A 14699-nucleotide genomic window follows, 5' to 3' on the forward strand; every position below is an offset into this window, starting at 1 on the left:
ACTTAAGTAATTGATTTAGACTTGAAATAATAAGTTGAATTCTTACAGTTTGTAAACAGTATTGAAACTTTTAAGAGAACTTAAGGTTCACCATATTTATTATTTTGATTTATTCATGAGTTACTTAAGTCTTCTGAAAAAATTGGTTTTTAAATCAGACATTGGAAGTACTTAAGAATATGTGAAATTTATAGGTGTATTTTAAAACATTTGAAGGTGGCACCAATTTTCTACAGAATCAAGAGAATTGTTTCGAGGGCTCCACGTGGACTGGCCCAGAGATCTATGAGGACCAAAGCAGACCCCTTATTCCTTAAATCTTGCTCATGGGCCACCTGGTGTCACTGTGTCTACAACTCCCTGCCCACCTCCACTTGCACATGGCTCATCACAGCCCATCCAACACTTATCTATGTTGATATGACCAGTATTAGTTGCCCCATTCTCTTGGAATTATCTTTCTCATGTTCCTGAAACAGGGAATCTGACCAGAATATCTTCTATGTCATGCCTCATCACAGGTAACTGATCATCTAATGATGGGTGGTCCCTCAGCCTCGGGGCTGGGTATGCCCCCTCTTGGAGAGAGGCTGTGGGCAACAGGTACCCACTGAGGGGCCATGAGCAGGTGGCCTCTTGAGGCTGTCTTGCCTTGAAGAGTAGTGATAGACACAAGGAGGTTTCCTTTGTGCTCTGTCTCTGCTAATCAGGCTACATATGGAACTTCATACTCCATGCTTGGTACCAAAATCAAGAGGGAACTGACAGAAGATGATGCTCTCTGAAGGTCTTCTCTTACCTCTTGACAACTGAAGGTATAAGGCACTGAAGGGAGGATAAGAAGTGGAAGCACAGGCAGGGTCCTCACCCTTGGCTCTGTAACAACTAACAGTCTCCTGGGTGGGTGGCTGGGTGGGTGTGGGGGACAACACAGTGCACTTAAAAGGAGGATACCAGGACCCACCAAGGACGTTCCATTCCCCGAGTATCCTTTTCTCTACACTTACTCTTTGATTGCCTTCACCTGTCCACATAGGATGAAAGAATAGGCATGAATGTCTTTATAAACTGTAAAGTGCTATTGGTTTGGAAGTAGAATCAATGAGTCCTGCCTCTGCCTCACACCAAGGCCTCACCCATCTCCTCTGGAAGAATGAATCTCTCCTGTAGGTTCTGACTTCTTTGGAGTCTGGACACCAGTTTTCAACAACTCCCTGAATAGTTTTTCCTGGTTGCCCTCTTGTCTGTGTGTACTTACTGGTCAGCTTATCCTATTTTTGCTTGGATTTAGATTTCTATGGAATGTAAATATGAGAAGAAAGACATTCCTTTTCAAGCACAGGCAGACATTTCACACATCACAGCACGAAGTATTTTCTGAGTTACCTTCTTCCAATAAAACAACCTTTCCATGGGGCCCATGATGAGCCATGATAGAGTATGTAAGGATAGATGAAAAAAGTCTTTTTCTTTTATTTTCATAAACCTTGATACCTCCTTTGAGTTTTTTATGTTTGGTTGGTTTTCTCCCTGATTCCTTATGTTTCAAGTTGTCGTTGAAAGCAAATGACCAGGATTGACAGTTATTTTGCTTAGAGACTGACTAAGTCATGGGACAAAATCCAAACGTCAGATTTTGAAACTGAGGTGTGACTTTTTTTTTCATATTGACAGAATTGACTGAGCATCTGAATTCTAAATTGCAAGTATAAATCAAGTCATTGTAGCAATAATACACGGAGCTTCTTTTCTGTCAGGTTGGTCCAGATCGATAACCACAAACCATTTATCCAAGATAATGTTCTTACCTGAGTCCTGATAGCCTCATTCATAATGCCTGTAAGTAAGCCACCCACCCCAGGGCCACCACCCCAGGGTGACCACTGTCTTCTCTATATTGACCCTTTATCTCCTTCTTTCTAACAGAGAAGATCTCAGACCCACCACCTATTTAGTGTGACCTTGGGGAGGAAACACTGGACTTCCTGCGTTGCAGGGGACCCAAAATCACTCTCAGCTTTGAATGCTTTTATTTTAAAATAATAAATCCACTCATTTGGGAAGGTTAAATTGGACTCCAGTTTATAAGGATTGCCCAGCAAATAGATGGAAAGGTATAGGCACAGTTAATGGTCCTGGGGCTTTTAGCTCCCCAGCTGTCCCAGGAGAGCCTTTACAGCCACAGATGTCTAGTGCCACCACCCCTAATTAGGAAGAAGCTGACAAAAACATGTTGCACAAAAGTGTGTAACCAAAGTGTGAAGACTTGGATGGAACAGATATATATGAACTTCAGAATCGATGCTACCTCTGTAAGCTTTTACTTCTTACAAATTTGAAGCATAAGTGTCCCCCCCTCAAAGTCAGCATTTGGGGGCCAGCCCTGTGGCCAAGTAATTAAATTCGTGCGCTCCGCTTGGTTGACCCAGAGTTTCGCCAGTCGGATCCTGGGCGCAGACCTAGCACCACTCGTCAGGCCATGCTGAGGTGGCGTCCCACAAAGCAGAGCCAGAGGGACCTGCAACTAGAATATACAACTATGTACTGGGGGCTTTGGGGAGAAGGAAAAAAAAGCAAGATTGGCAACAGACGATAGCTCAGGGCCAGTCTTTAAAAAAAAGGCCAGCATTTGTTAAGTCTGAGAGATGGGTATGTGAGTGTTTATTACCTTAGTCTCTGTATTTCCTGTGTATTGGAGATATTTCATTATATATGCATACATTATATATATATATATATATACATAGCATATATAAAGACATGTTAAAGGAAGGAAAGAAAGGATGGCAGAAGAGTTTGGAAGATTTTTCCCAAAATTGTTTTCCTTAAGGGGACCTTGTCTAAACTTAAGCCAATGCATGAAAGAGAAGTTATTCATGCTGAAAACAAAATGTCAATTCATTTGCACCGAGTTCAGTTCTGAAAGGTTTCGAGGATTATGCCATTGGGAGTTTGGAAGTGAATTTCAGGTTTTAGCCACAGGAAACCCTAGATTAAGCATGTCATAAAGAACCGAAGAATTTAGACACCCAGGGAAAAACCAGTCAGTGAACAGCAGTCCCTTCTCTGAGTGAAAAGCAGCTCTCGGTTACCTTCACAGGGACACTTAGCTGTCCTGGGAGCCGGTAGGACGTTGCTATAGTAACAGCTCCGTGTGGGGTGAGAAGGAAAATGGGATTAAAAAAGGATATTTTCCTTCTATCAGGTTCCTTCCTTAAAGATCATTAAGAAGTCACTTGCCTTGAGCTGGAAGAAAAGAAATCCTATTTAGTCTTAAGAAAAGAAAAGCCCAGGGGCCAGCCTGGAGGCACAGGGGTTAAGTTCTCGCTCTCGCCTTTGGTGGCCCAGGGTTCAACAGTTCAGATCCTGGGTGCAGACCTACCCACCACTTATCAAGCCATGCTGTGGCAGGTGTCCCACATATAAAGTAGAGGAAGATGGACACGGATGTTCACTCAGGGCCAGTCTTCCTCAGCAAAAAGAGGAGGATTGGTGGCAGACGTTAGCTCAGGACTAATCTTCCTCAAAAAGAAAAAAAAGAAAGGAAAAAAAAAGCCCACTTTCGCTTCTGGGAAGGAGAAACTTGGCTGCTATTAGTGTCCAAGGCCACAGAGCAGTTTCGAAATGTATTTGGGAGTCTTTAGTGAGTTTTTTTTATTGTCATTTTTGTGTCTATGGCGGGAAAATAGACTGATAGGTGGAATTACACGGGAATTTAAAGAAACCTGAAGAGCTGTCTCTTCCGGCACTTGCTGCCTCCCACATGTACCTCCCACACCCCTGGCTCCATATTCCCAGTGTAGGAGGGTGATTATAAATGAGAGAGGGATAAATTGTTTCATCTGTGGAGAGCTTTAATTTGATAGAAAGGGGAGGCCTCATAAATCACTGGTAGAAGAAAGGCTCCACACTTAGTTTAAATTTTAAAGTAAAGTTCAGGTTAACAAGGTTAAAAATAGGTTACTCTCGGAGCAGGTGTGAATTCCTTTCTGACACTCGGATACCAGAAACATTCTAGTCCTTGTTAAGGTTCTAAACGAAGTCAAAGCTGGCTCAGCTGCCAGGCTCCAGGCCACCAGAATCTGGCTTCTTCCTGAGCCTTCTCTTCCTGTGGCTGGTCAGAGTCCCAAGCCAGGCCCCTCTGGGCCACTCTGGGTCAACTGGTGCCTCCCCGTTCCTCCAAGTTATGCTTGGACACCAAAACCTCCCCAAAGGCCCCCGGTGCTCAGTCCCAGGCAGCCTCCGGCCCCATCTCAGCTTCTGCAAGCTCCAGCATCCTGCGTGAAACAGAGTGAGGCTGGAAGCTTCCATCCCCAAAGCCTTCCCTTTGTTTGAGCAGCTGCTTTCCTGCACAGCTCCCTGCTTCCCGCTCTCATTGATAAGAGCTCCCTCCCTCGACCTCTGAACCCTCCCCCAGGTGAAGGAACCCACCCCCAGGTCACTGCACTCAAAGGAAGCTGGTGGGCGAGTGGCAGGAAGTCAGGCTCAGCCAGCTCCTCACTGAGCGATGGTGCCACACGCCTGCCTGAAAGCAGACTCCTGAGCTTCCAGCCACAAGCATGTAGTTCTGCCTTGGTGAGTTGGCCTCAAGGATGCTGTACTCATCAGATGTGGCCGCAGAACAGGTGGGCTGGGCAACACAGGGGGTCCTGCTCGACCACTCTGCTTTCAGCCACTGGGATTGCAGCCAATGGATCTAAGATGCCTGAAAGGCCAAGAAATGGGTACAAGAGCCTTCAAACTTGGAGGAAAGGCAATCTGCCTTTATTCCCACTCGGGAGTATCCATTTGTAGGAGAAAGGGGAAGGTGGCCCTAAGGTTTCAGTTCTCTGTTCGGAAAGCCTGTGTCTACCCGGCTTGAACCAACAGCAGTCATGTGGCTGAGCCCCTAGTAACTTCCCTCCAGGCCCACGTGCCCTCCGTCCTCATGTCTGTTACGAGCAGTCACGCCATTTATGTTTCATTGTCTTCTTCTTGGATCAGGCAGCCTCCAAATGGTTACCATAAAGTTTGGCTTTAGTCTCCCTCTCCCTTATGTGGCCAGGGTGGCATTCGTGCAGGTGGACATGTGCAGGCTGCTTCGGCTTTCCGTGAAGCTGAGCATATCGGATTTCGGAAATCACGGTATTAGACGAATATGAGTGCCAGCCCTGACATTGGGTCTCTGATGCCCAGCATAGGCACTCTTAGAATCCAGCCTTAAACGTAGGCAGGGACTACCTAGAAATAAAAAACAGATAGTGTGTCAAAGACCCTAATTAGAAAAAACTGTGCTAAGAATAAATGAAAATACAGACTAGAGAGTTTTGTTTTTTAGGATTTTTTCTATTATAGATATTACTTTAGCAAAACAGGAATAAATCCATTAAACTGATAACTTGGACAACACTCTGGCCGAAACTCCAGGAAGCATTTTTCCAAAGTCATTGAAATGCAAAATAAATTGCATGTAAAGATTCTGCCCATGCAGCACGTCAGGTGTGTCATTTCATCTATCACTGGAACAAATGTCTCCACCAACACACAGGAGCTCTTGTCCAAAGCTCGCTTTTGCTCAGCAGCCTTCACTACCCGCAGACAGGCTGAGCACAGTGAATTAGCCTCTCAGGAGGAATGCAGCTTTTCAGAGCATAGCCTCACCACATCAATTAATATTTGTTGATTGAATGCCTGCTGTATCTGTACCACTAACCAGGATGCTGCAGGGACTGTTCAGAGCATGGCAAGAACTCAGGGAGCCACTAGCTTACAGGGTGAATGGAAACACAATGCATGGAAATAGGAATGTTGTCAACCAGTCTGCCAGATCTAATGAACTTGAGGGTTTCTGCACAGACCTGTACATTCCTGGAGAAAGGTGGTTTGGTTGCTTTGGCTGAACGTGTCATAGATCATATTCTTGTTCATCAGAGAACGTATCTTTGCGGAGAATCTTAATTGTCTCTTAGATGAGGGGGACAAGTTGGCGGGTATTGAGAGCATCTTCTGAGCATGAGAGTTTCTTGAGGAAGATCAGTAAGGAGAGGTGTCTGGAGCTGAAGTACCCTCCACCTGGGACATGGTCTGGATACTTCCTAACCTATATGACCCGGACCGATCTCGCTAACTCCTACCCAGCCACCCAAAGGTTTCATCTTTGTATACCCGAAGCCTAACTCAGTGCCTTGTGGTTAGTTAATATATGTTGAGTCGACTTCCATGCAAATCAAATGCTAACAGATCTCTCATACCAGCATCTTTACCTTGTCATGTAGAGTCATGGGATCATTAATGACTTCAATTAGACAGTGCCTTCATTACTGTAGCTAAAGACCACTGAGAGAGGCGTCTCTAACAGCAGAATGCTCAGTTTGCTCTACTCTTTCCATTAACCCTTGACTCTGCCTGCCCGGAATATCAGCCAAGGTGGGAGGGTAGGAGTAATTTTAGCAGCTGGAGCACGTTTATTTTTACCAAAGGTAATACTGACGGAACATCACCATGCAGACTGCAGAGGATTTTTTGGGGTTTTTTTTGGTTATGACCATTTTTAAAAACTGGTTGTTTAGGTAAATAACAGTGTTTAACCACCACTCTCTGGGCTGACTGTTTGTGATCAATAATCTACATAGCATAATTTGTAAACCTCCTGCCCAATTTCCTTCGTTAGGACTTTATGAAGTCTGGAAAGATAATGAGCTTTATCTTCAAGGGGGCATTTAATGATTGCCTTTCAAAGCTCCCTTCACCCTGTCACAATTCTTGGTACCATTAAACTCTGCAGTTTTAATTTATTCTGTGTCCAGCCAGGTCCCTGCCCCCCTCACATAAGCTGAGGCACGTTAACACCATATATGACCACAAGAGTCAGAGGACTCAGCTCCCTGATTCTAATCTTCACTCATTTTCTTAACCTTAGGCAGGTCAGTTAACCTCTGTGAGCCCTAATTTCTTCATCTCTAAAACAGAGATATTAATAACTAATTAGCAAGGTGGCAGTGGACATCAAATGACAGTTTATGTTAAAGTGATAACAGAGAAGTATACAAACGTTAAGTTTAGTTATCTTATTATCTGCAAAATTAAAGGGGAGAAAACCTTTTTCACCCTTTCGGATCCTCTCCGTAAGCCTTGATCTCTGCTGTTGCCATTTCAGCAGCTTCGTCAAAAAGCATGAAAGAGTGTTTGCATGGAAGTGAGACCACTGAAGGAATAGCCAAATCACAGGCCACCTTAGCTGGGAATCCAGCCAGCCTGGTCCAAGCCAGCAAAAGCCACCCCTGGTCCAGGTCCCCACCTTAGAAACTAGCCATGGCCCCACAGTGCCATTCCATGACAGGAAGCGACTCTCCCACCCCCACAAGCTTGCACCCTTGAGGTTGGCATTCTGCTCAGTGCCCGTTTGTCTCATCTACTGTGGTAGAAGTGGGTGTCTGGATTTGCAAAAAGATTAAGCCTCAAACTTTTTAAATCATCTTGAGGAATGGTTTTAAATAAAGGCTATTTGTTATTATCACCAAAGTAAACCTCTTTAGGGACAGTAAGTAATAGTGTCTTAAATCTAGCCTTCACGAGTAAGGACATTAAACTCATTTCGTGGTGTGTTTTTTGCACTCATCCTTTCATGTTTTTACTTAGGGTAGGAGATGGAAAGCCCCTTCAATGAATCTGTACTGAATTTTGAAGTGGAGCAATAATTCCCCTTCAATTTCAGAGAAATTGAAGTTTACTTAAAGATGATTAAAAATCCTTCTGATAGGCTTTGAGAAGGTCTCTCTTCTGACTGCTGTAATTTTAAATAATTCAGAGCTAGCTTGGCACACATGTGTTTATTAAAGGGGGGATGAAAATAAAACTGATTAATGTAGCTGCATTATCCCACAGAACTACATCTTCTGTGGTCTCCATAGGTTCTGCAGTGAAAATCAGAGACTCATTCGCTTGGCTTCCCATTAGAGATTCCACCAGGGCTGTGTGCTTAGCCGACTGGCACCAGGCGAAAACGCCTTTCACCAACTTCCCTGAGAGATCCTTGCTCCCTGGGAGCATCCTTCCCAGGGAGTCGGGAACAGCAGGCCAGGAGGTGAGGTGCCGAGATCCAGGGCTGCCTGCTGCTAGCCCTCAGGCAGTCCAGGGCTGCAGTCAGCATTTCCCGGGCCCCCCAAAGCCCCTGCGGTTCTCTGGCAGCAGAACCTGCACCAGCAGACACAGCCCATGTAACTGTGGGAAAGGCTGGAGCTCTCAAGACCCTAGACTCTTTCTGGAACTCAGGAATCAATGAAATTAGTAAAAATGTGAACTACTTACAGGGCCTCCAACTAAAGCCTAAAACTAAGATAAACATGTGCTTCCTTTTAAACCGGATCAGCAAGGACTCAGCCCAGGGATGCTCTGGGGCGCTGAGCTGATTTCCCACCTCTCCTACACGTGCCTGTCCAGCTCCTTCCATGGGTTAGTTTTCGCTGCTCTGTGCCATCGGGCCCTTTCTGACTTTGCTTGACTGACCGTCCCTCCCCTCCCCCCGAACCCCTGATGCTGTTTAGCTGGTTTAAACTCAAAAGTCCCTCTGAGATGCTTTTAGTTCAGAACAAATTTTTATTAGGAAAATCCTGTACATCTTTACCAATGAGATTTTTCAAAAGCGATCCGATCTTTCTTTTCGTCTTTCAACTGACATTTCAGTCTTAAATTTTCTAGAGACACCATCAGTTCAGCTTCTTATTGCATTAGCCTCTGGTTTGTATTCTGTGCCGTGTTGGTCTTTAATATTCTGGAAGACAAATAACCCACAAAAAACCCAGGGCCGTTTGACTGTCTAACTTCGGTGCAGAATGATGTTAGGGAGCCATCAAGAGCTTCAGGTGGCGTTGGAAATGCCTCTCGGGTTTTGAAAGGGCAATTTAGATCCAGGCAATCTCGGAATGCGTTTCTGACAGACGCATTATAAATGTTCAGTGCCTCACCTCCTGTTTACCGCCCTGTCTGAAGACGGAAGTAGGACTTTCTTATTCATGTCCAGCAACTCCCAGGCCCTTGGTGAGGACCCTCCATGTCTGCAGCTGCCTGTTCTCTGAACAGCTCTATTTGTCTTGAGATGCAGCCTTCACAGTGGCAGCTATAGTGTAATGCAAGGTCTCTCTCAGTCTCAGGCATTATTGACATTTTCAGCTGGATAATTCTTTATTGTGGGCTCTTTTCTGTGCATTGTAGGATGTTTATCAGCATCCTGGACCTCTGCCCACAAGATAGACCCACTAGTTGTGGACCAAAAATGTCCCCCAACATCATCTATTGAAAGAGTGAAAACCCAGGGCCAAAATAACTGATGCTCAAACCCCAGCTTGACTCTCTTTTGGTTGGGTGACCTTGACCAAGTCTCTCAGAGCTCATGACACCTGCCTAAATAATGTGCTAGGTTTCAGTGTCTCTTGAAGCCAGGTCCCCCATCAACTATTTTTCACTTAATGGTAAGAATTACATTAAGATGTGCGGTAAATAATGAAAATCCCGCTTTTTTCATTTCATCAAAGATACATTTCTAGCCTTTGTGCACAAACTGGTTTAGTTCAGGGTAAATTGAATGCTCCTGGAGGTCCGCCTTTATCATCGGGAAGGGAAGCTGCTGAACTTCAGGTGGTATTTTTTATGTGCCCCTTGATGGCTGCTCCCATGCAGTTAATGGCACCCAGATAATTATAGCCAGAGTTGCCTTCGGGTTGTAAACATACCTCTGGGTGATTGTGCACTTTCATTTATCCGGCCTATTTGCATTTCGTACTCATTTGCAATTCCTCGTCTCCCACAGCTGACACTTGTTTTTTAATTTTGTGACTCCAAAGCACTTTTCTGATTGCTCTACGCCTACCAGAAGGGCTCCCCATCAAGCGAGTCTCTGGCAGCCTCCTCCCCACTCTGCCCTCTTTATTTCTGCCCCGTGTTTGGAGGAAAGCCAGTCATTGGGGGACGCACATCTGTCGTGGAGCCCGGGCATAATGAGTCATTGTTCTTCTGAGAAGCTCGCTGGCGTTCGCTTCCTTTCAGCTGCGACATTATAGGGGACCTTGTCTCCTTTTCCTCCGATTACACCTGGGGACCCACTACATTATGTTATAATGACAAGAGTCACCTTTCTTTCTTTTTTACAAAGTGGGATTGACCTTCCTTCTGTCACTGGAAGAAGCACAACCAAAGGAAAAAAGTCTACAGCAATCAACTGCCATAGCTTAATCTGAAATTCCTAAAACAAAAGAACAGTTTCCATTTAAGAATTTAGCTACAGTGCTGAGAACACGCAACCTCTTCCTTTTCAAGTCTTTCATGTGCTTATATTTCTTAAAATAAACAAGACAGCTATGTCAGTCCTGCTTTCTGTAAAATGTATATTAGTCAGTTTAATAAAATGTATATTGTTAATTTTCCTAAGCTGATATATGGGCCACATTGTTCAAAATATCCATATGCATGATGACCATTTGGATATCTGATATTTATATGGCACTTTACAATTTACTAATCCTTTAAAAACATTTATCATTTCTTTTTCTGTTTTCTTTTCTCTCTCAGTTCCCACATAAACCCTGCATCGGAAAGTTTCCTGTTTCCCTTATGTACACCATAATCCTTTCCTGTGAAATGACAGTAAGCAATCCTACATGTATAAAGTGTGCCTTCTACCTTACACACTATATATTAGGTTTAATGTAATTCTCCACGTAAGCGAGTTCGTAGGAAAACAGAAGCATTGCCGATTCCATTGGATAATGAAACAGATCATCTCCCTATGTGGATTTTTTAGATGATATATTATATCCACTTTGCTCTACCCTAACTCAAAGAACGTCACACCTCTGCCCTCGATATAATCACCCTGACTTTGCGCATCTTCAGACAAGTTCTATATTTAGAAGTGTATGGACAAACGTAGGCCCATGTGATAACTGGATCGATTACAGGAGGACTTATCAAATGTTGACCAATCGAGTAGTCACAGCAACCTGCAATGGTAATTATCCTAGAGTTCCCATTTGGGAAAAGGCATTATTTGTTTAATATTCGTGTAACGACCACTTCCGAAATAGGCCATCAGATATACATTATGCTTATTTCCTACATACAGACTAGCCTAAGTTAGGTGAGGTTAGTAGATATATTGTTCATGTTTTGAGGAAGTCATTATTTATTTTCATTTTTATTTTGTGAACGTTAACATATGATGTCAGTTTTATGATGCTTATTTTTCACACACAGACTATCCCTCTCCCCATTCACATGAGGTGACTTTCTTTGATCTTATCCACATAAAAAGTCAAAGGCAGGGGCCAGCCTGGTGGCACAGCAGTTAAGTTCGCGTGCTCTGCTCTGGTGGCCTGGGGTTCACCGGTTTGGATCCCAGTCATGGACACACACTGCTCATCAAGCCATGCTGTGGCAGGCATACCATGTATAAAATAGAGGAAGATCGACACAGATGTTAGCTCAGGGCTAATCGTCCTCAAAAAAAAAAATATATATATATATACAAAAGTCAAAGGCAGCCTCTTTCCCAGGCAACCCACACTCTGGCCCAGGTTTACTTCCTTATGGAGAGTCCACTCGGCCAGTGCACCTGCCTGAGCCACCATCAGTACCATCAGCACCACGACTGTTATCTGATAAGCCCTGCTTCCGAGCCCACAAACCTCTTGCACATGCCCAGAAAGCCTGAGGCTGTCGAGGTTGACCGCGGTGCCCAGGCTGACTCCAGGTAGACACGATGTGAACCCAGTCTCTCCCCTAAGCCTCTCCACGGTGAAGTTGGAGAGGGAGGAAAGGCCATTTCAAACCATGAAATTTGTTTTCACAGAAACGGGCATTCTAATACCTGTGCCCTGAGGAATCACTCCGGATCCAGGTGCCCTGGTCATGGGGACACCCACAGTGGCGAATCAGGGTCCCGAGAGCCAGCCTGGGATCCGGTTAGAGCAAGTGTTTGTTAGACCTACTTTCCAAGAACGTCTTTATTCCTCCAACCACCATCACTTCCAAGTCATAAACGTTCCCATGAGCATCTCATGAGTGCAGGGACCTACCAGGAAGTTGCAAACCAACAAAATTTAATCCTCCTAGGGAACATTTGCAACCCGAAAAAGGCATTTCTTACCCCCAAAAGAATCTCCAGTTTGTAGAGAGTCATCAGGAAGCTTCTAGAACTTCACATCTATAGGATGCTCCCCTCCCCAGCCCCAGAGAATGAAATCCAGCCCCCACCCATCCTGCCCACTCCCTTCCCACCTCCTCCCACGGTCACTGCTGGAAGGAGAGGTCCACACACCCCTCGGACCTCCACACACTTCACTGAGGGAGGGAAAGGCCAGAGGAGTTTTCATGTAGAAACGGGTTTTCTTTAAAGATAGAAAGATCCAGAAATAAATAGAGCTGTGTGGAAAAGTAACTATATTTGACATTTCAGATTAATTTGAATATTATTGCTAGTAAAGGAAGTGTAATGCAGAAAAAGAAATAGAGCTTTGAAGCCAGAGAAATCTGGATAGGTGGGTCCTGACAACACAGTTAGGAACCACCATGTGACTCGATGCTGATCCCTCGACATCTTGGAAGATCCATTTCCCCAATGAAAAAACAGGAACAATCATGAGGCCTACACCATTATATTTAAAATTAACATGTTTTATTTTATTTTAAGAATTAACTGCTATTTCTAAATGTTAATATTTGTAAAGCTCTTCACACAAAGTAGGAGCTCAATGCTCTTTATAAAACAACGTCGGCAAAATTATTTCATTTACCTTCACACTAACCCCTGGTGTTAGGGATTATTGTAAATCAGGCCAGATGTATAAAAGGAATGATTGATGCAAATAAGGTATAGCTATTCTGAGAGTTTTTTAGGTCGGTAAGAATGTAATTGTGTATAATGTATATCAAAAAGGTTGCTTGTAAAATATCATCCCGCAACATCTTTTATGGTGAAATAATCTCACTTTTTTCTGGCAAATCTTTATATTCTACCTAGTTTATCTTTGTTACATCGAGCTGCACAAAAATACAGATATGATTTCTTCCCGTACCGTCTCCTCCAGCCCCGTCAGGTCACATTAACCTAGTTACCAGTGGAACAAAATTGCAATTGGCCAAAGGTTATGTTTCTTTGTCACGAGCACAAGAGAGCAAGAGAAAATGCCGGACAGACCAGGGCTTTGAGCAAATTGCAGCCGAGAAGTTGAGCTTTTTCCCAGTAATTCTTCAAGCTGCCTTCTCCCCCTCCCAGAAACACACCCACCATGTTACCCTGGGAGGTGCATTTGCCAGATTCATGTTCTTTTTTGTTTTGTTTTGTTTATTTTTAAAGATGCATCTGTAACAGAAAGAAATTGCTACTGAATTTATTCCAGCCTGCCAAGCAATTTAAGAGGAACCGGGAGATTTCGTGTACAATAATGCAGTCGAGTTTGCAAAGAGCTTTCCTCCCCCGTCTCAAGTGTAACCCTCAAGAGACAGGCTAAAAGTGTTTGGTAAATCCTTGCTTTACAACGAGAATAAGGTTCAGGGACATGAAATGACTTGCTCAGCGGTTACATGGGTAGTGAAATAAAGGCCCCACTGTGTGATGATTCTAGAACAGTCCACATTACAGTTGTGTGTTAGAACACACCCCAGCCTCGGAGGGGATGCCGTCTTGAGGGATCGGGGCCCAGTTGCTGCAGCTGGGACGGTTCCGCCGAGAAGAAAGAGTCTGGGTGAGAAGCAGGGAATTCAGTAACAAGCTGAAGGGAGAGGCCAGACCCCCAAACTCCACACAGCAGATAATTAGCCCAGGATAATGGCAGAGGGGAAAAAGGACACAGGAAAATTCAGGTGAACTTCTAAGTCATCTTTTCCCCATGGTTCATGGCAATTCTGAGCTGGAATAGCAGACAAGCACAATCTCTTGAGCAAAATAGCACGTGAAAGGAATGCTTACTTACAGTAAGAAGTGGTGGTCTTCAAATTGTTTTACCTATATGCCCCCCATACAAAATTTTTAAAACGTATACCTTCTCGCAAGTTTTTTAAGTTGATCTATCTAGGTTTAAGTATTTGCAAGAAGCAAAATTTCTGGAATATTGTAAATAGTGACCTTTTAATTTTTTTTCAAGAAGTGAAATAGTACTGTCTTAAATGACTGAGGTAGAATCCACACACGATAGGGGTTTGATACCCACATCATTCATTTCATAAATACGTGAATAAGCTCTTCTTTACCGATGGGAAATTTATATCATATCTTTTATTCTTGATATATCCGTTCCACTTCTCTCAATCCCTAATGAAATATGTTTTTGTGTTTCAAAATCTTTTATTGATCACCTACTATGTGTCTCTGCCACAAAAATATGTATACACTTTGAATTTTTTAATTGAAGAGACAAAGTTCTGTCTTAATTTTTTCTAATTGAGCTATTATTAAAATGATTAGTAGTACACAATTAATCAAAACAACAAAAATACAAGTTTTGATGAATACTTATTAAACCAGAAGTAAATGGGAATGGTGATGCACACCTGAATGAGAGGTGATAAAGAAATGATACTGGCTGCTAGGATGAGAGTTCAATATGAATTATTTTTTTGTCTTCAATTTTTATTAATGTAATTACTGAATAACTTTGTTCATATAAGTATATTATAATGGAAGAAGTCTTTTTCTAGCAATATCATTTGCTAGACTCATTTTTTAAGAC

At 43.5% G+C, this 14699-nt stretch overlaps 1 protein-coding gene across 14 annotated transcripts in view; it reads left to right on the forward strand.

Annotated features, from left to right (window-relative positions):
• Positions 1 to 14699, forward strand: part of PRKN (parkin RBR E3 ubiquitin protein ligase) — a 1201475-nt gene that overhangs the window by 1107461 nt on the left and 79315 nt on the right. For 9 of the 14 annotated variants that reach the window (XM_070520140.1, XM_070520396.1, XM_070520196.1 and 6 more), the window contains one exon: positions 10543 to 10617. The exons of the other annotated variants lie outside the window; for them this stretch is intronic. In XM_070520140.1, coding sequence (XP_070376241.1) covers positions 10543 to 10617 — 75 coding nt within the window. The remainder of the gene's footprint in view (positions 1 to 10542; positions 10618 to 14699) is intronic. 14 annotated transcript variants of the gene reach the window in all.

Source organism: Equus asinus, chromosome 1, assembly GCF_041296235.1.
Source record: "Equus asinus isolate D_3611 breed Donkey chromosome 1, EquAss-T2T_v2, whole genome shotgun sequence".
NCBI lineage: Eukaryota > Metazoa > Chordata > Mammalia > Perissodactyla > Equidae > Equus > Equus asinus.